This window comes from Rutidosis leptorrhynchoides, chromosome 7 (assembly GCF_046630445.1).
Source record: "Rutidosis leptorrhynchoides isolate AG116_Rl617_1_P2 chromosome 7, CSIRO_AGI_Rlap_v1, whole genome shotgun sequence".
NCBI classification, from domain to species: domain Eukaryota; kingdom Viridiplantae; phylum Streptophyta; class Magnoliopsida; order Asterales; family Asteraceae; genus Rutidosis; species Rutidosis leptorrhynchoides.
The window spans coordinates 93,847,450-93,868,188 of record NC_092339.1 but is presented as its reverse complement, the minus strand read 5'-3'; the positions used below and the strand labels follow the sequence as shown (position 1 = coordinate 93,868,188).

The following is a 20,739-nucleotide window of genomic DNA, read 5'->3' as shown; positions in this document are numbered from 1 at the left end:
TATATATATATATATATATATATATTATAATTTTAATTTTAATTTAATAATAATAAGGGTATGTTAGCGAATGTTGTAAGTGTGTAAGTCGAAATTCTGTCCGTGTAACGCTACGCTATTATTAATCATTGTAAGCTATGTTCAACCTTTTTAAATTAATGTCTCGTAGCTAAGTTATTATTATGCTTATTTAAGCCGAAGTAATCGTGATGTTGGGCTAAATATTAAAATTGAGTAATTGGGCTTATGGGCTTTGTACCATAATTGGGGTTTGGACAAAAGAACGACACTTGTGGAAATTGGATTATGGGCTATTAATGGGCTTTATATTTGTTTAATTGAATGATAGTTCGTTAATTTAATATAAAGATTTACAATTGGATGTACCTATAAATAACCATATACACTCGATCGGACACGGTGGGCAGGATACTTATAAGTACTAATAATCGTTCAATTAACCGGACACGGGAATGGATTAATAGTTAATGGATTTATTAAAACAGGGGTGAATTGCATACAAGAAAAATTGGTGTAATTATAGTTTAAGTCCCCAATTAGTTGAAATATTTGACTTCGGATATAAGGATAATTTGACGAGGACACTCGCACTTTATATTTATGACTGATGGACTGTTATGGACAAAAACCAGATAGACATATCGAATAATCCAGGACAAAGGACAATTAACCCATGGTAATAAACTAAAATCAACACGTCAAACATCATGATTACGGAAGTTTAAATAGGCATAATTCCTTTATTTCATATTTTATCGCACTTTTATTTACTGTCATTTTATTTAATTGCACTTTTAATTATCGTACTTTTTAATTATCGCAATTTTATTTATTGTCATTTTATTTATCGCACTTTAATTTATCGCACTTTAATTATTGTCATTTACTTTACGCTTTAAATTAAGTTATATTTATTTTTAATATTTTACATTAGGTTTTAACTGCGACTAAAGTTTTAAAATCGACAAACCGGTCATTAAACGGTAAAAACCCCATTTTATAATAATAATACTACTTCTATATATATATTTATATATAAATATGGTTTTAAAAATATAGCGTTAAATTTGGCTAGATCCCTGTGGAACGAACCGGACTTACTAAAAACTACACTACTATACGATTTGTTATGTATTGTAAACTTTTGATTTTGTACAAATCAACATTTATTAACGGTATCTTATAATATACTTCATTCATATCACTATAAGGGTTCACAATATCATTTGAGATGTTATATTTCAAGTGTTTACTTTGTATTTCAATTAATTAGAAAAAATTATTGTGAAACAGAAGACATCTGATTAATGCAGAATAAGATTAGTGAAATTTTGTAAAACTATATTTAAAAAGTGAGTAGATATTTGTAGAGACATAGACTGCTCCTAACCGTTCGTCGATTACCTTTCGTCAGTCCATGTGTCAAAAATTGACGAAAACTGACAAATTTTAACGAAGCGTCAGTTTTCATAAGTTTGGGGCGTCAGTTGGGCCATTGACGCAAAAGAATTGTCACTTTTGCTTTCAACCAATCAAATTTTTTCCTAATTTAATAAATATATATTTTTTATAATTAATTTATTTTTTTCCACTCAATTTTTAATCAAATTTTACCACATCACGTTATTCAATATTTGACACAAGAAACTGTCACAATAATAGTTTTAAAATGTCAGAAGTTTTTGACCAAAAAAATCCATAAACTGCTCGGTTGTGAGCTAATGGTACACAACCAAATCAAATTCCTTAACTCCGCCACATGGTAGCAATAATAAGATTCGTTTATTGCCGACTACGTAATACGTAAATAGTAGTGCATCTCAACACACTTTTGACATCGTCCCCAACTACACACTACCATCTCTGTATCTCATTATTTAAAAATTATTTTGTTGAAGTAATTGTAATAATCATAATTTCATATACAGTATAAATTGGTTATCCAATCTAACTAAAAGAAGAACAAGGAATAAAATGAAAGATGATGAACCTCTGCCAATATCATCACCAACAATATTAATCTCCAGTAAAAAAGAAACCCTAGATTGGACTATAACTAAACGCCGTTACAAATTTTGGGCATTTACCGCCATTATTCTTCTCGCTTTCTGGTCAATGCTTTCCGGCACCGTCAGTCTCCGTTTCTCCGCCGGCAACCTCAACGGCTTATCAGATGACGTCGCCGGTGGTTCACTTGTTCTCTATGATCTCGATGCTATTGTCCGTACTGCTTAATTAATTATATATTATAGTAATTTTACTGTATATATGTATAGCTGGTAACTGATCTGATTAATTTAGGGTTTTGTGACAGGAATTGGAGGAAAGGGAGAAGATTGTGCAGCATATGTGGGATGTGTATAGTAATGGTAGGTCATCATTGATTAAATTACCTCTATTTTGGCGGGAAGCATTTGTAGCTGCATATGAGGATTTAAGTAGTGATTTAATTGAAGTTAGAGAAGCTGCAATATCGGAGATTGCTAAAATGTCTGTGAATTCGATTAATCTCGATCCTTCGGCTTCCGAAAAATCAATGGTTTGTATTGTTATTATCTGATCTGACTGTTGATATTTCGTCTGCAAATTATAGCATGATGAGTTGCATACTTGTAGAACATGATTAAGTACTTGACATAATTGTAAATATAACTACCCTAATTGTAATCACATTACAGCTAATAACAGTACTAATGGATGATAGCGATATTAGCCCCTACTGCAATAAACATTGTGCGTCGCAGAATAAATTCTTAAATTATACATTGAAAGATATCTTTTAGTGTCATAGGTGCAATTTAAAGAATGAGTCCAAATAGAGATTGCACATGGTTAAATATCCGGAAGAGCTATTAGAACAGCATCTACAACTACTTTTGTTTGATTAGTTTGCTGCAGTAGTTTGCCATGGGCGAATAAATACGATATTAAGCATTAATGGAACCTCAATGCTTTTTAATTTACATTATATTTATCCTTCTTCATGATTAAGTTGTATGCCTTTAAAACTTTAAAGATACTGACACATCTTTTTTATTCTTTGCAACAGAATTTAAGAGGATTGAGTTCACATAGTACTAGATTATCTTGAAGCAAGCAGGAGATTAAAGGCAAAGAAGAACATCCCTATTCTTTTATACAGGTTGGATTCATCCAAAAGTTTTTCAATTTAGTATGTTGTATACTACTATACTATACACGACAACATTTTTAGTTGTTTATTTAGGTCTTGATCTTGCAGTTACATTGTCATTACCGAATTTTGCTTGCTGTTAGAACCGAATTTTTACAATTTATGAGATGAAGTTGCATGATTGGTCTACAGTTTACCATTGCTCCCTCACCCCCCATATGTTTTTTGTTCTCCCCTGCTGCTTGCATGTTGCCTTCATTGTGTTAGAAACTTAGAATAGCAAAACAAGTTATATATGCTGTTCAAAGCATAAAAAAAAAACATAAAAATCATCAATTGACTCTTAAATTCTAACAATTAACGTTGCTTTTAGAAAACAAAATCAAACATAATAGAACTCATAAATGTGTCATCTTTAAATAAACCATCTTTGTCTTTAAGCATAGAATAACTTAGAACTCCGTGGAAGTCAGACGCTCAAACCAGTAGATGGTAAATCTAAAAGGTCAAATTCTCAGACCAAATTATGGCACTTGATAAAATGCCTTGATCTGATTGACTTTCCTAAATTGACTCGTCACATATTGTCTTCATAAGCATCTATTTTCCATATTTACATAATAGCCCATTATCACATTTGCACTTAAGCCGTTTTCCCCTCTTTTGTGACTTCAGGAGGCGGCTTAAAGAACTCGTTGTTCAATCCCCAAACATTAAAATGAACCTCCTCAATATTCCATTTTTCTTCAAGCTCCCTTTTATGATTAGATGACTGTTCTCCGTATCTGAAAATCGTAACAGAAGTTTTCCCACTATGTGCGACATTTACACCCTCAACATACCTATAATCCTCGATTACCGATTCTGTGCTGGTTTCCCAGAATATCCCTTCCCCATTTTCACTGTTCACAGTTAGCAACCTTGAATCCTCAAACTTGACTAAAAGACCCGATCTTTGGCTAAAGTATCCCCAAATTGTGTGATGTATGATCTCGTACTTGGAATTGGCTTGTGCCTCGAGATCTGATTGACTCGTATCAAGCTTTAGGATAAAGCATTCTTCATCATTGATGATCTTTTCACCTATGCATACTGCTTGAAGAAACAAATCTCCTGTGGACCTTGGGTCCAAACCCTACAGATTACATGTCAAAAAAGAAAGTATCAAAATTTGCATCATATTCATATACGTTATTCACTTATGTATTGACCCGCTTGCATCCCACTATTTAGCGAACAAATGATCACACTGTGCCTGCAGTTTCGACCCATTTGTACTTCAACCAACGTAATTTCATTTTAATCTGTATAACTTTCATGTTGGCGCTAAAGACTTTTCAATCTTAGGGTGCGTTTGATTACCTCTTAATTGAATGGTTTGACGCTAAATGGTTCGACTCTGAATGGCATATGGTGCTGAATGGCTCAACATTCAGTGTTAAACATTCAGAGTTGAAATACTCTCTTAACCATTAAGTACCTAATTTTTATGTAATATTCTCTTTAATTTATATCAAGAATACAAACTAAATGACGATATTGTTTTTTATTTATGCAAAAGTTTAATATGGTAATTTTACATCATTTACATTACACGTTCAACATAATTATTAAACATGCTATTGTCATGCAGAACCAACTTCACTAACCTTTGAATCATTCCGATTATGAACCATTCAGTGCTTAATCATTTAGTTTTATCAAATGCACTCTTAGTATCTTTAGTATCTATATGAGAATGTCAAATCTCTCTTTTTGATTAGTTTGCAATATTATAATCTGCTAATAATTTATGATTACTTCGATCTAATAATTTATGTTGTGAAAAAGTTCTGTATGTTATTGGTAATCTGGTTAAACTAGGGTTTAAATTAATAGATAATAGTGTTGACAAATGAATAGTACCTGAAGAAACCGTCGTAGAGGACGAGGAGGACCTTTGGTCATAGGTCTTAGTTGGTTTGAAGTTTGTCTCCATGAAATCTTGCCATTGCTTCCTGATATAACCTTACAACCCGAAACTAGTAACTCTAAGCACCATAAATCTGGATTCTTTTGCCAAATAACGAACCCTCCCGTCTCCTCTTTCATTTGGGCCTTGACCGCTTCATCACCTTGGTGAAAGTCCGACGCACTCATTTTCAGTTGACCAATCGCACATAAACTCTGTACCGAATTCAAAGCCGGTTGTCCTCCTATTGCAGCCATGTATTGTTGCACTATATATTTCGCTGTCGATGCTTCCTATAAAACACAAACATTTCACACATGTTTAATATACACTGCATAAGGAGAATGATAATTGCATTGATAAGGTAGTGTTAGTTTTGTTACAATAGAAGAGTTACGGATGGAGCGAGTGGCTGAATCGTCTAGTTGAATTTGAAGGGGAAGAAGAGGACATCCAAGTGTGTAAAGCAAAAAACTTAGCTCGTTATAACGATTAGCTATAACGGGAGAAGACCATTTATCCAAAGTTTGAGCCCTCATCCATGTTGCCATGTTTTGCCATCGTAAAGCGACAGTGGTCCCCATGGCCGTAAACATCTCTTCTGGTATTGGTACGTCGAGAACGGTTTCCAATGCATCTTCTCGGTCCACATTCGGACAAAGCACCCTCATTGGTAGTATTTTGATTAGGGGGGATGTTTACTGGTTATTTATTTTGTTTGAATTATGAAATTTTAAAGAGAAGGAAACCTTAAGTTTTCTTTGGCTGTTTTTCAATGATGTTGAAGGTGTTAAGTGGTTTGCGATGACGATGGCAAGGTGAAGGTGTAATGGTTAAATCGCATTTGTCTAATATCTGCCCTTGATTGTAGTGGTATTTGTGGGCATTATTTTAGTTTTGAGTTTTTTGTGGGCAAATATGTGGCCAATATTTTAGTTATGACTGATCCAATCTTATGTATTCTCAATCATAATTACCTATTTATATATATTTTTAATTTAAAATTTCTAATACATGTTATTTATAAAAACCATATCATTTAATTTAAGTAACTCACTATATATTAATTATACTTGTATTTTACATCCACATAAGTTTTACAAAAACTTGTTTACAACTTTACACAATGATGTGACCCAATGAATTAAAGAAACAATAATTGAATATGTAGCATTTAATTCTCCATTTTGTGAAACTTTTTCTGTAAATTTTATGTGAATGTAGCATCTCTTGTATCTATTACGGAGTATTAGTTTTGTAATAACAATAAAAAAGCAACATAAAGTGTGATACACCAATGATGTTTTTTATGTCCAAGCTTATGCTTATGCTTATAAATGGTTGCATATTTTTTAAGTTATTGTGTTGTATGTAGCAAAAGGGCATTTGTCTTGTCTAGCTGTATCGAGGTGGCCCGTTCAATTTTTGGATTGTGGGTTTGAGTATAATGGTGGTCTGGAATGTATATATCTTGGGAAATATTGTGTAAAGTGTGCGAGTTTTGCCGTTAAAAATATTATTACTGTGTTTGTATTAGGCCTTAAAATGATTAGTTGGTCAAATTAAGTTAAAATCTTAACATATGTATAATGTCCTTAACATATCTATAATGTCCTTAAAAATTAAGTTCAACTGAAAAATGTAGTAATTCCAACCCACAATCTGATCATATAAGAAACTCGAAAATCGAAAAATGAACCCAAACAAAGCTTTTACCCTGATTCCTCTTTGGGTCAGACGTGAAATTCGAAAAATGAACCCAAACAAAGCGTTTATCCTGATTCCTATTTGGGTCAGACGGATTATTTGGGTTCACCTGAAAACTATATCACTGTTTCACAAGACCACAGCTTTCAATTTTATACATATTACATATTACATATAACAATAATGACAAAGAAGAATTTGTTGACGATTACAATAATGCATATCTATAGGTACTTCATTTTGCCTAATATATTGTTGGTTCCATAACCATATTGAGCATCTAGTTTCGACCCGTTACCTATCCTGCCCATTTTACCACTCTGTGTTTATTCATCTCTAATGCTATGGACATGATTCTTTCTGAGTCCAACTTCCATAAGCAAAGTTAACAAAGCCTCACACACTTGAGAAGCATCTGCTTCCAAAGGCTCATCTTTAGTTGAAGAGTAAACCATCCATGCATGATCCAACTTCCGTTTGGGCCGGACCACTACTGAGCCCGGTACCTCTGCGTCCCGACGGGTCACGAGCCCATCACTCTTCTCACCGTATCTGGATTGTAGCAGCTGAGCACATGCAGCCAATGTGGCGCCAAGTGGCATTACGATAGGTAGTATAGGGGCCGATAAAGGGGCTAATGTTGGAAGCTCTGCGTGTGCAACGCGTGAAAGAGTTGCTAAAACGGATGGCGAGATGTTGGCTTCTGTATGAAAAGAGACTACTGGAAGTTCTTTAGGCAAACGGTGCGCCTTTAGGAACTCTTTTCGCTTATCGTAAGTTAAATCTTCGAGTGCTTGCAAATCACCCTTCAAAACAACATTATCAAATCTTAGAACCCAAGGTAGCGAAAAGAATCTTGTAACGGGTCAAAATTAATTGGTCATATGGGCCATGTTCTAGTGTCAACACTTATTGGGCCCAATTTTTTTGATTATATGTAGTTAATATCGAATATTAGGGTCAGTGGCAGAACTTGAACCCGATCACATATGGGGCGGATTTAAAATTTTATAAAAAAAATTCAATGATAGCTGGGGCGAACGCTAAAAAAAACCTTATTTCTTAGTAAAATTTTTATTTTTTTTACTGTAAATTTTCTTTTAAAAAAAATCCAGCTGGGGCGGGTGCCCCGCCCCGTCTCCACAATGTTCCGCCACTGATTAGGGTGCATGGTACATAACTGGACCAAACTAGTTCGGTTGGTTAGAGTCCCAATTTGTAGCATAAAGTCAGACCAAGGATCAGACCATATATTTTGTTTCGGTTTGGTCAGATTCAGTTTGGTCCGGTTCGATTAATTTTGGTGTTATTTTCGGGTTTAGTCCGGACCGAAGACCGAAAATCTGGCAAAATGTGGACAGAGGACCGTGCCAAAATAGCTCAGTTCGGTTCAGGATCGGCTCGGTTCCTTGGTTTTTCCCGCAATATGCACACCCGTATCGAATATGTTTATATGAATTAAATTAGTATACAAACTTATATGCATTAGACATGCATTTCGTGTGAATGTCGACCCATTTAACCCATGACCCACTTGAACCGTTTCCTTTAAAATTTATTTTCAAGATATAGTAGGCAGGCTCATAACCAAATTAACCATTTATGGGCACATGGGTCAAAATAACCACCTATTTCAACTTTCAAGATATCAGAAGAAGAAAAGGTACCGAACAATGAATGCAAAAAAAAAGAGGGGGGGGGGGGGCGTATACAATACTTAAAAATACTTAAAAGGAAGAAGCATGAATGAAGACAATAAAAAAACATCAAAATGCAACTAACTATAAAGACAAAATCAGAAAAGGAAGGTGAAATAGGAATGTACCTTTATCACTTTACAGATCAATATTTCCATAAGTTTTCGAACATTGATATAATCCCCAATTTGCCCTTCTCTCAGAATATCGGAAGCTATTGGGCTACCACCATACGGGCTTTGTGCTAAAGCCAGGCCCGCAACTTTATCTTTTAAATCGGGCCAATACATTGATAAAGCAGCAGCTGCATCTATTCCCCCTTTACTATGCCCAAGAAGAAATACACGTTTCTTCGATCCCCAATGGAACTCTTCGATGAACTCTTTTATTTCTCTCGCATTCTTTTCCACCGAAGCCTGAAGTATTAGTTGTTAATCATACAACCTTTAAAACCAACATGTTGAAAAGAAATTGGGATAATAATCACTGGACGTGACAATTTCAATCCATATACCGACAAATGGGTCAGATGGATAAAAGCAAATTTTCATGTATACAAACTCACAAGTGTTAATTGCTATATTCAAAAACTAACATCGTTATCCTAATAATGTTGCTTATGTAATCATAACTAGCTCTAAATCAATAACATTAACAATTAACAATCATAATCATATCATAATCATAATAATAACAGTAACATTACCTCACTATGGATCTTTGCAATGTGACATGTCAATCCCAATTTTGAAAAAGTTGCTTTCGTGCTAGTAAAATATAACGGTCCGTGATTGCTAAAAAGACCTCCATGTCAACCAACACACGAAACATCATAATAAACCAAAACTATAACATTTAATACTCTCAATACAACTTTCGTATAAATAATATTGCCCAACAACTTCTGCTTCTCAATAATGTTTTATTTCCTAAAAGTATGATATCATGATGAATAGGAAATAGGAATATTTATATTTATATTACCTGGAACCAAGAGATACACCATTGAGCTTGGCAACATGTGCACACCTTCCCTGATGCACATTGTAGATAGTAACTTTAGAAAAACAAAATCAATATAATATAAACACAAGATAATACGGAGTAGCTTAAAAAAATTAATTAGTTACCTGATAATATCGAGTATGTTAGTAAAACGTTCAGTCATATCTTCAACAGGAGGCATATCTGGAGCACATTGTAGCCATCCAATGTCATCAGATGAGCCACGAACTGTCGTTCGAACCTTCTCAATAAGCCTGAACAATAACTTCACATCACACAATTATCTATCAAGTATCAAAGCATGTTTTTTTTAAATAGAAGAATTAAGCTATAATGTGTATACATAGATTACCATTACCCTTGAAAAATTGGAACTCGGCTTTTTTTGGTGCGATGATCAGATTGTGAACCTTCATCATCTGAATTACTTGCTATTTCATTACGAACAAGTTGTAACGATGATCCAGAATGCACAGAATTATTTTCACTATTACTTAACAAAGGTTCTCTAATATCTTTTGAAGCAAATGCAATGATTTCCCGCCCCTCGGGACCCAGGCCTGAATCTGAATTTTCCATTATTCCTCAAAGTAAGTTACTTATTGTAAGTCGATTAATCCTTAATTTTTCAATATATGTGTTTGTAGCATCCATAGTTGCACCAGCTGCTAGAAAACACAAACATACACAAAATTAATTAATAATAGTATATATATATATATACTTTTATGTGACTGAATATGAACAATAAAACTGCAGATACTGACTGAAAACCATTCTACCCAAACAAAAAGTATTTATTATAATTACATAATTAGATTAGATAATTAGATAGATAACAATTTCTGTTAAACATTACTGATTACAATATAAAAAAAGCATATACAGAATTATCAATATTTTTATTAGCGTTTCTAGCAATGGATATTCATTTATCTCAAAATGTCTCTGGGAAATTACCTAACATCTTAATTTAATTAATTATAATTAATTACATCAAAAAACGAGAAAACGAAGTAAAAAGGAGCAAATGTAAACGTGAATAAGAGGATTAATTGTCTTACCGCGGTGAATTAATAAGATTGAATCGGTTTTTCGAAGAATTTAAATATAGGAATAATCAATGGGGGATTGATCAAATATGTTCTTAACGGTCAGGCTAGGAGATGCCACGAGCTTTACGCTGTCGTTTTGTTGATTTACCCGGGCTCATGTTTGTTGATACAATGCGGACCCAAACTGAATATGATCCATCCAGGGCCCAAATTGAATACAAAGTCCCCAGCCCAATGTTTAAATGTTTGTTACCAAATTCTAATTGGGAAATTGGTCAAAATGCCCCCATTTTCATAATTATTTGACAATATGCCTTTAAATTACGGTACTTGTAAAAATGCCCTCTGATCACGCATGACGCGTGTAACTTGGTGCGTGATGCGTGATCAGCGAGCATCTTTGGTGGATATAGTAGTTTACCACTCAACACGCATCACACATTGAGTACCATGCACAGTGTGTGCTGGTTCATGTGTGGTGCGTGTTGAACATAATAATGATAGGATATTCAAGATAATCCTGATATTTTTTCGATTATCAATATCTTAAAAGAAAACTGGGGTCCCGAATATACTTTTTTCTGATTCGGAAATAGAAATAATTATAACGTACACAAAGTGCTCGACGAAATGTATGCAACAAATAGTGAATCAAACCAATGAAATCTTGAATTTACCTGACTGTTTGACATCGTAGGTGATGTGCCAATGTTCACTTTTTTGATTAACTACTTTAATAAGTCGTATTTGATGAATTTTCACTGGATCAACAAATTAAAGAGGGATGCGAGTTTTTTGGTGTGTGCTTGCGTCTTAAAAGGGTGTGAAGGGGGTTAATCACTGTTGTAGGTTGAAGTTTAACTATAATTGACTGACAAGCAAAAACTAGTGATGAACTGAACGATTGGTGGAAAATCGCCTTTTGGTGTGTATATTGACGGTGTTTGGTGCGTGTGAGGTTTAAAACTGAAATGTGCACCTTATGAAACGATAAACACGCACCATGCGTGTTACCGGTTGATTAGTGTGTGTATCCCTTACCAAGTGCTTGTTTGCCTTTGTGTTCAGTCTTCGTGCATCAAACACCAATGTACGTATCATGAGTGGTGCGTGATGCGTGATCAAAGGGCATTATTGCAATATTCAAATTTTATGGGCATATTGTCAAACAATTTCGAAAATGAGAGTATTTTGACCAATTTCCCATTCTAATTTAATAGCTCAAAATTCATACCAAATTAGCAAATTCCATTAATTAAACTACTATATGTCTATATTCTGTACGGGTTTTTCTAACGTCGACATGCCGTTAACATGCATAAGTATATTTTAGATATTGGTTATTTGACTTTTTAATTATGATTATTCAAAGCTACAATATATTTATAAACTTTGCGGATTTATACTTTAGTATATTTATGCATTAGTATATTGCATGAGTATATTGTACAATATAAAGAGGAGGAACGCCTATACACGTTTATAACTATATTGTAGAGTTTTTTTTTTTTTTTTTTTTGCGTCGGTGGTCCCTCGTTTATATATCAATTCACATGCTTTGGTTTTATAAATGTTGCTGTGGTGGTCCTTGTCTTTAGCTCCGGTGGTCCTTGTCAAACAATATAAAGAGGAGGAACGCCTACAATCAGGGCCGGCCCTAGCATAGGGCATGAGGTGCGGCGGCACTGGGCATCAGATTTTTTCTGGTCGAATTTCAGTTTCATACTTTGTTAGGAAGAAAAATTAAGAATTTGGGGTTTTCTATAAGAGAAAATTGCGCGGATAGTCCCTGTGGTTTGTAGCACCCAGCGTGGAGAGACATACTTGTCAATTTGAGCAAGGATAGTCATTCTGGTGTGTTTCTTGAGCAAGGATAACCCAGTTCACTAACACTGTTAAATTTTTTATTAAAATCTAGACATGTGCTATGCATGTGAGGGTATTTTCGTCATTTACCATTTCTGATCACAATTTATTTCGTATTACAGATCTAAAGTAGAAAATAAATTCAGATTCAGAGACTTATGAACTGCTACAGTACAAGTTCTTCTTTCATAAGCTTCGAAAACATCAAATCTTCAAACGATGATAACAACAAATTGAATACAGATAAGTGATGCTTACATGATTCCCAAACCTCGTTCATAATCAGATTACAACAATAACAACAAAATCATTAAGTTTGATCTCGTGTTCTCCGTATAGCAAAAACGTACTCAAGCACACTCTTAAAAATCATACAATATAAACAACACAAATAAATCAACAAATTAACAAGCATCAATCGAAATTAATGAATTTAAAATGAATAACCAAAAAACGTTAAACCCATCACCACCACCACGATGGATCTGAAAATCGGATCTGCAACTTCGAAAAAAACGGATATGCAAATTGGATGAGTGGTCATTATTCTTGATTTGTGATTGGTTGAAGTTTTTGGGTTTATTTTTTGTTCGATTTTGGCATCCGCTAAGTTGTGGTGTCCAATCAGACCACCAACACCGTTAAATCCGGTCACAACAACGATGTTGTCGGAATTAAAACCTGAAGGTGCTGGAACTATGGATTTATGATTTCCAGATCTCGTTTTCACGAATCATCGAATCCACGTGTATATCCAAACTCCGATTTCACGTGAAGATTGCAACGATGTTGATGAGGTGGCTGCGGAGGTACTCTAGGTTTTCTCTTTTTAATATAATACCTTCTCAAATCGAAATAATCATTCAGATGCTTTAATATTCAAGGTAATATTTTCAAGTTTTCTTAATTTAATAAAATAATTTATATTAGATGAAGAAGTAGGTGTGAATGAATCTGGAAATGTGCAAAGGGATTTATTTGATTGGTGAGAAAACTTGATTTGATGAAACTGATTTATCGAGCTCGTCGATTAAGAGTTAGTGATAATGCATTTGCTACCCTTTTTTATTCAAAAACTCAGTAAGTGAAAAACAATAAATGACAAAAAATACCCTCACATGCTTGGCACGTGATTCAGTTTTAACGGAAAATGTTAATAGTGTTAGTGAACTGGACTATCATTGCTCCACTTTTAAGTCACAGGGATTATCCACACTCAAATCACCAACTTTGTCTATCCACGCTGGGTGCTACAAACCACATGGACTATCGGCCCAATTTTCTCTTTCTATAATGGTAAAAAAGTTGAAAGTTGTTTGTGGAAGAAGGAGACTTATTTTCTCTTTCTTATTAATCGTTTCATTTATTGAAAACTATATTATTAGTCCTTGAGAATTTCACAAATATAGTTTTAAGCCTTTATTATTTTACAATTTGAATTTAATTAATGTAACAATAATCTAACTATCTCTCTTCTTATTAAATTAAAAGTCAAAATAAGTAATATTGTTTTCAATTAAACAATCTTGACCATTCATTTATTCTCATAACTTGATTTCAACCCTTGGATTAAAATATGAAATGATTATTACTTAATACAAATTTCATTTTAATTAGAGATTACAACACTACCCCTATTAATTTAAAATTCTTTTAACAAATACTCCGTATACAACAAAATAGGAAAATTGACAATTATTTAAGGAAACACGTTTTTAGGCGGCTGTTGCGATCATACAATTCATATCCGTCATTTACTCTGATCATCTTCAAAATTATTTCTCCCAAACGCCTACAAAACAATCATCGTCATTAACCCTAATGTATATATCGGACGATCAACCGAATTCCTTATGAACATATGTTAGTTCCATTACAACGTCTTCGATCGAGCATCAGGTATCAACAGAATTAAAACATATATGTTGTCGATTCATATTTAGACGGTATGTTATTTGTTAATTAGGTGATTAATGTTAAATGTTTGTGTTTATTAGTTTATGATTCATGTTTAGATGTTACATGCTTCGTTAAGTTTATTTGTTTATGATTCATGTTTAGATGTTACATGCTTTTTATAAGTTTATAAGAAGAATCATAATTTATCTTTTTGTTATTATGTGATTCATTTATCATTTATAATACTGAACAAATCATATAAAATTGCTTCTCACCACAACAACAACAACAATACTCAATCCAACGAAAGTGGGGTATGGGGGAGGTGAGTGTAGACAATCATTCCTCGTACCCTAGATTAGAAGGAAGTCACTACTCCACCCGCGGGTATAGAACCCGCGCCTAGATAAGGTCGTCCCTCCCTCTACTCTAGCGCAAAAGAGATTGCTTCCTAAAGGACCTCCGGCCCGAAGAGCTCATAAGAACGAAATAGAGAGGGCAAATGATATGTACCTGTACGAGTAATGAGCGCCTAGCAAGAAGCAACCATACACAGTAACCATAAAGGGGACACATATAGCAGTAATGCACAACAGTAGGACAAAGAGCATGAATAAAATAGTGCACATAACCATTTAATTTCAGGTAGACATACAGACAAACAAAATATATACATATACATATATATATATATATATATATATATATATATATATATATATATATATATATATATATATATATATATATATATATACCCACCCACACAGACACACACATCGATATATATATACCCACCCACACAGACACACACATCGATATATATATACCACACGAAAGCATGAAAAAAAAAAAAAAAAAACAAAAAACAAAAAACAACTCGTGCTTAAACATAAATACATATTAGATTAAATTTAGACATTAACTCATTAACGATTAACTTCAGTTTTACAATTCAACTAATGCACTCCAGGTGTTTGATGATATACATCACTTGATTTGTAAAATGCGGCATGCCATACGTATTGATCTAGAATGTTTTTCTTATCCTATATGTTTCTGTATCTGTTTCTATATATCATCTATAAATTAGGTTAAATTTTCATCATGCTCCTTATTACACGTAGATAAAAATCATGCTCCTGTATCTGTTTCATCATCCTCCTTATCGTGTTCCTATGTATGTTTCTGTATTTGTTACATGCGGCATGCCAAAGGTATTGATTTATAATGTTTGTCCTATTCTATATGGTTTGCTTTATATTTTATGAATTGGTTCCTTATTTTTGTTATAGGTTTTGAAGTTTGATGTAAAAGCTGGCTTGACATTTCCCAACTTTGCTACATATTATTTATCATCAATAGTTTACTGACATGGAAGAATGCGAGCAATAATTGGAGGAGCTAGAGCAAAATAAAGCATCGAATCATGATGGATACTTATACAACAACCTGCATTTTCAATGAATACTTAGCATGTAAAAGATGATTACAAAAGTTATCTTTTTAGCTTCAATATGAAGAAATGCTATAAAAAACCGAGGTGCTTGGTAAATATTTCTTAAAATATACTTTTAAAGAATAGAAGTAGGTTTTATGTGTACGTAGTATTCGAATTGAAGGTGCATAGCAGTCGAGTTGTACATTGTAACGACCCGACCAAAACCGTTATTGACGGCGTCGTTAACTTAGGTCCCGTTGCGTGGTCGTAGTCCCTATATGAGACTCATTTGACCAAAATTATGTCGCGTTCATTTGAAAGGTACAAAGTTTAGTTTAACAAACGGATCGACAATAAGTTTAAGTTTACAAAGTTATAAAGTATGAACGAAATAACTTGCGACATAATTAGTTTGAAACCACAGTTGCTATAAATAGCGTAAGTAAGTAGACAAAAGTTTGAATCCAAAAATGCTATCCCTAGCGTATGCATGCATGGTAGACTCCAATCAAGTAATCAAAGAGTGCGGAAGCGTGTAACAAATAGCCATGTGAAAACCTGAGAAAACATAGAAGAATCTGTCAACGCAAAAACGTTGGTGAAATCATAGGTTTGAGTAAGTGAGTAAAAGTAAAGTAAGTCGAACCACAAGATTTGCAAAGTTGAATAATAGTACATTCTAAAAGTTAATATTCACGAGCACCCAATTATCAAAACTTAACATTCCGTCCGTTGAATACCCCATCAATAGTGCTAGAACAAACACTGATTCTCGAAAATATATTTCATCTGTAAACGGTAGCGAACCGTCAAAGATGAGGGTTGTCAAACCCATATGGCCATATAACATAAGTTCTCGCTTACACCATCTGATGTAACTAATGATAATCGGATTGAGGATTTTCGTTCTAAACTCGTATGTAGAATGTTTGTTTTCCCATTCTTGTGTTCACTTAGTTCAAAAGAATCGTTTATGTTTTCTCATCCCAAAAGTAAGTTCAAAAGAGTAAAAAGTGGGACTATGATCTCACCTCGAGTGCACGAGTATAAAAGTACTTCGCAAAGTAAACGTGTGCATGAAAGTTGCTTAGCCTTGACCTAAACAAATAGGTTGTATCAATAACGATAGTCACGAAGGGTCAAAGATGTTCAATTAGTCCTATGGCTCGTTACGACTCGATTAATATAGCATGTGAATCAATTTGTCAAGTTTCATGCACGATACAAGTAGTTAAGCATGTTAGAACGATTGTATAATCGTTTGGTTAAGTTTGACTAAAAGTCAAACTTGGTCAAAGTCAAAGTCAACGGGGTCGGGTCGGGTATCCGACAATTTTCCCAAGAAGAGAAGTCATATAAGAGCCTAATAGTCAAGTTTCATGTTAAACGGAGTTTTAGTTAAGCGGAAACATTTTTGTGACATTTAAAAACAAAAGAGAGTGGCCTGGGGCTTTTGCGCGGCGCGCACTGGGTTGCGCGGCGCGCACCCAAGTGCAATTTCTGGTCAGAACTCAACCAAGAAGGCAAACATCTGGGATCTCTGATTCTGCGCGGCGCGCAATACCTGGGAATCATGCAGTTTGCAGAAAAATGGTCCAAGTCACGAACCAAAATACAAACAATCACATTTTATGATCTGCAAACAATTAGAACATGTATCTTATATCATCGGAAAGGTATTTTTACAAGGAATACAACTAAACACAATTCATCAATCACAAACATCATTTAAAATAGCCGAAATCTCATCAAGTGATCAATAAAAGTCCATTTTCAAAGTTTCAAGTTCATCAATCGCATTTTAAGTTTCGGGAATCCAATTCACACATATGATATGCCGTTTTGAGGGTAATGAAGCATACATTACTACTAAACACTAACAATTAACATTTCATGGCATTCAAGCATCAAAAGTTCATGTCAAGAACTATCAAACCCTAGTCAAACATCACAAAATCATTAATCGGGTTTTTGAAGTTTTCTTAATCAACCTACACATCAAAATGTGACTAATGATACTAGTAACACAATTAAAACATGCACTTTAACAATCTAACAACATTAACTCATCCAAAATCAAGGATTAAGCAAACCCATTTCAAAAACTCAAACTAGTTACTCCAAACCACAAATCGAGCAAACAAAACATATATTCATGTTACACACGAGCCATAGACACTAACTAACACAATTTCAAGTATATAAAACGAATTTAGAGAAATTTAGTGTTTTAGAAATGTTACCCAAACTTGATGAAATTGGTATCAAAATGTAGAGGATGAAGAGAGGATCACGAATATGTAATTTGTTTTGAAGTTTGCTTCCCGATCCGAATTTAGATGATGAATTTGTGATTTTGGTGTTTATGTTCATAAAAGAGAAGTAGAGAGAAAAAGAGGAAGAAATGTGGAAGGTGTTGGTGGAAATGAATGGAGGAGGTGAAGTGGTTGACTAGTTGACCTAGTCACCACTTTGCCCACTTGTCAACTTAAGTCCCTCGTGTTTCAAAGCGGGTGCGGGAATTAACCAAACGAATATTTTGAAAATGCTCGAGTAAACGGGTGATGTCAAAATTAAATAGCGGGAATATAATGAACGTTACTCACGGAAACTATTAATTTAAATACGAAAGATTATGTTTAAAAAAAAAAAAAAAGATGGTGTTAAAATTAAATTTAACGGAAAAACGCGGGATGTTACATTATCCACGCCTCAAAAGAAATTTCGTCCCGAAATTTAGTTGGAAGTAGTAGTTGTTGAATCTTTCTCGAGATCTTGCGTTGCCAATTCTACGAGTGAGGGAGAAGTACGTCCTAGGGTATTTCAACGAATTTTGACGGTCGGGATCATATGTTGTTTTAAGGTTTGGCTTCACGATTTATGGTTTCAACCGGTCCTCCTAGGAAGTGAGGGTTATCGTCGATAGTGAGTTCATCAAAGGAGATAACAAGTTCTCGTTTCGCAAAACACGTCTTTGAGTTGATACATCGAATGTAGGATAAACGGAGACCCAAAATGAGTCGGAAAAATCTAGACGGCTAGCGACGGGTCCAAAACACCCCAAGAATTTAAAGGATCGAAATATAGCGGATTTAGCTTCCTACGTTTCCCGAAACGGATTGCACCTTTCCAAGGTGCGACTCTTAACGTGACGCGGTTTCCCACGTGGAATTTGAAATGTTTACGTCTAACATCGGCGTAGCTCTTGGTGATTACGAGTCGCGTAGGGTTTTACCTGAATATGAATAAATTTTCTCGGTTGCTCATGAATAACCTCGGCCCCGGTGAATTGATCATCGTTTACTTGGTTCGACAAAGGAGAATGACGTTTCCGGTCACATGTGGTTTCAAAAGGAGTGACGTTAAAACTCGAATGAAAATCATTGTAGTACGAGGATTCGGTTAAAGGAAAATACTTTTCTCAAGTAAATTTGAAGTTGGTAATACAAATTCGTATTATGGTTTTCAAGACTTAAATCGTATGTTTGTTCGGTCCGTCGGGTTGTGGATGGTACGCGGTACTCATGTCTAAACGCGGTCCCGAGGCTTTTTGTAAGGTACTCCAAAATCTAGAAGTGAAACGAGGATCTCGATCCGAAACGGGGTACATTTCCCTAAGGCATATTGAACAAGTTTGCTAGGAATTGAAAACGTTAGCTAGGACAAGTTTCTCAAGAAAATTCGCGTCGCGGAAGATTTATCGGTTTCCAAAAACGTTCGTCGGGGCAAGTTCTTATCGGGTTTTGAAAACGATTGTTAGGACTATCCACCCTCGCGGCGAATACTTGTATGACGTGAAGAGTCGCTCTCCATTGAGAATTTAGAATAAGGACCTCCTGAACCGGAAGTACGAGGGTGATGCAAGAGAAGTTTCCGCCCCGATGTGAGCATAACGAGTAAATTGTAGTTAGTCAATAAGACTGCGCGGGGACGAGCTAGTATACCCGTGCGACATACGGTTGAAGTCGAATGGAATCGGTAATTCATTCGGAAGCATAAATATAATTTGACAATAATTGAAGGTGTGTCCCCGGTATGGTTGTTATAAATATTCTCGGAGTTTTCGGATGTCCAAACCTGAAAAGGTGAAGTCATGTACATGGCACATGGTGGTGTTTAGGTTGATCGAGTCTAACCACCATCACGCGTCACTAGAACTTTGGTATGTCTTACCGTAATATAACTACGTTGATCGAGTGTAGTTATATTACGCTAACTCATACTTCCATTCCCACATCACTCCATAGTTTCAAGTTCGTGTCATCGCGAAAATCTAAAATGAACAAAATGTAACGACGTTTCAAACGTGACTCGTATTAAATTGAAAGAGTTTCTACAACTCTAAAGAAGCGTTTCCCCGTGGGAAGTGTATAAATGATTGTTCACGTCAAATCGGTTCGATTCAAACAATAATGTATTTAGGTACGAAAAGAGTAACGAGTCATGATAACGAGTAGTACGCAACCGTAGCGATAAACAGTGATGACGATACTCATCTAGAGTAGTGACGGTGACTTTACAATACTTATGAATAGTAAGATGAGACGGGGTGAATAACAACCATGGAGTCAGAGTTCCCGAACCAAGGTGGCAGAATACGAGCTCGTATGATGAAGGTTGGGTACCATTAAAAATTCTTCCTAAGAATGATTCAAGTATAATGCACAGGTAGTCAAGTAAGTGCTATCTATAGCAAATGTATGTCAGAATGCAATGGCTAACTATCCGGTTGTAGTCTAGACTCACTAATGCGTCCTAACGACTCTGTCAGACACACTAATGCACGCCCTAGTTCCCTACAACCAACGCTCTGATACCACTTGTAACGACCCGACCAAAACCGTTATTGACGGCGTCGTTAACTTAGGTCCCGTTGCGTGGTCGTAGTCCCTATATGAGACTCGTTTGACCAAAATTATGTCGCGTTCATTTGAAAGGTACAAAGTTTAGTTTAACAAACGGAT

General features: G+C 34.8%; 3 protein-coding genes across 4 annotated transcripts; 1 reads left to right on the top strand and 2 right to left on the bottom strand.

Moving 5' to 3' along the window:
• The first annotated feature begins 1,881 nt into the window (after positions 1–1,881).
• Positions 1,882–3,361, top strand: LOC139858771 (uncharacterized). Of its 2 annotated transcripts, XR_011763079.1 has the most exons (4): positions 1,882–2,241; positions 2,336–2,560; positions 3,071–3,163; positions 3,263–3,361. XR_011763079.1 is itself a non-coding variant. In XM_071847607.1 (3 exons), exons 1-3 carry the CDS (start codon positions 1,996–1,998, stop codon positions 3,110–3,112), a joined length of 513 nt encoding a protein of 170 aa, XP_071703708.1. In that variant the 5' UTR covers positions 1,882–1,995; the 3' UTR covers positions 3,113–3,349. The 2 variants fall into 2 exon arrangements, 1 of the variants encoding a protein (XP_071703708.1); XM_071847607.1 differs by having other exon boundaries at positions 3,071–3,349.
• Positions 3,362–3,525: 164 nt separating this feature from the next.
• LOC139858706 (uncharacterized) lies at positions 3,526–5,938 on the bottom strand. The gene is made up of 3 exons (XM_071847542.1): positions 5,489–5,938; positions 5,060–5,398; positions 3,526–4,289 (listed from the first exon to the last, which is right to left on the bottom strand). Exons 1-3 carry the CDS (start codon positions 5,774–5,776, stop codon positions 3,798–3,800), a joined length of 1,119 nt encoding a protein of 372 aa, XP_071703643.1. The 5' UTR covers positions 5,777–5,938; the 3' UTR covers positions 3,526–3,797.
• Positions 5,939–7,138: 1,200 nt separating this feature from the next.
• On the bottom strand, positions 7,139–10,093 carry LOC139859446 (uncharacterized). The gene is made up of 6 exons (XM_071848238.1): positions 9,873–10,093; positions 9,640–9,768; positions 9,494–9,543; positions 9,216–9,313; positions 8,638–8,925; positions 7,139–7,618 (listed from the first exon to the last, which is right to left on the bottom strand). Exons 1-6 carry the CDS (start codon positions 10,091–10,093, stop codon positions 7,139–7,141), a joined length of 1,266 nt encoding a protein of 421 aa, XP_071704339.1.
• Between the last annotated feature and the right edge of the window lie 10,646 nt (positions 10,094–20,739).

Excerpts from the sequence above, each read along its gene's own strand:
- LOC139858771 (XM_071847607.1), top strand. The coding sequence starts at position 1,996 with ATGAAAGATGATGAACCTCTGCCAATATCATCACCAACAATATTAATC. Across the intron at positions 2,242-2,335 it reads TCTATGATCTCGATGCTATT|GAATTGGAGGAAAGGGAGAA; the intron begins GTCCGTACTGCT and ends GTTTTGTGACAG. Across the intron at positions 2,561-3,070 it reads CGGCTTCCGAAAAATCAATG|AATTTAAGAGGATTGAGTTC; the intron begins GTTTGTATTGTT and ends TCTTTGCAACAG.
- LOC139858706 (XM_071847542.1), bottom strand. The coding sequence starts at position 5,776 with ATGAGGGTGCTTTGTCCGAATGTGGACCGAGAAGATGCATTGGAAACC. Across the intron at positions 5,399-5,488 it reads CCATCCGTAACTCTTCTATT|GAAGCATCGACAGCGAAATA; the intron begins GTAACAAAACTA and ends TGTGTTTTATAG. Across the intron at positions 4,290-5,059 it reads CTCTACGACGGTTTCTTCAG|GGTTTGGACCCAAGGTCCAC; the intron begins GTACTATTCATT and ends TGTAATCTGTAG.
- LOC139859446 (XM_071848238.1), bottom strand. The coding sequence starts at position 10,093 with ATGGAAAATTCAGATTCAGGCCTGGGTCCCGAGGGGCGGGAAATCATT. Across the intron at positions 9,769-9,872 it reads CGAGTTCCAATTTTTCAAGG|GCTTATTGAGAAGGTTCGAA; the intron begins GTAATGGTAATC and ends GTTATTGTTCAG. Across the intron at positions 7,619-8,637 it reads TGATCTGTAAAGTGATAAAG|GGTGATTTGCAAGCACTCGA; the intron begins GTACATTCCTAT and ends GTTGTTTTGAAG.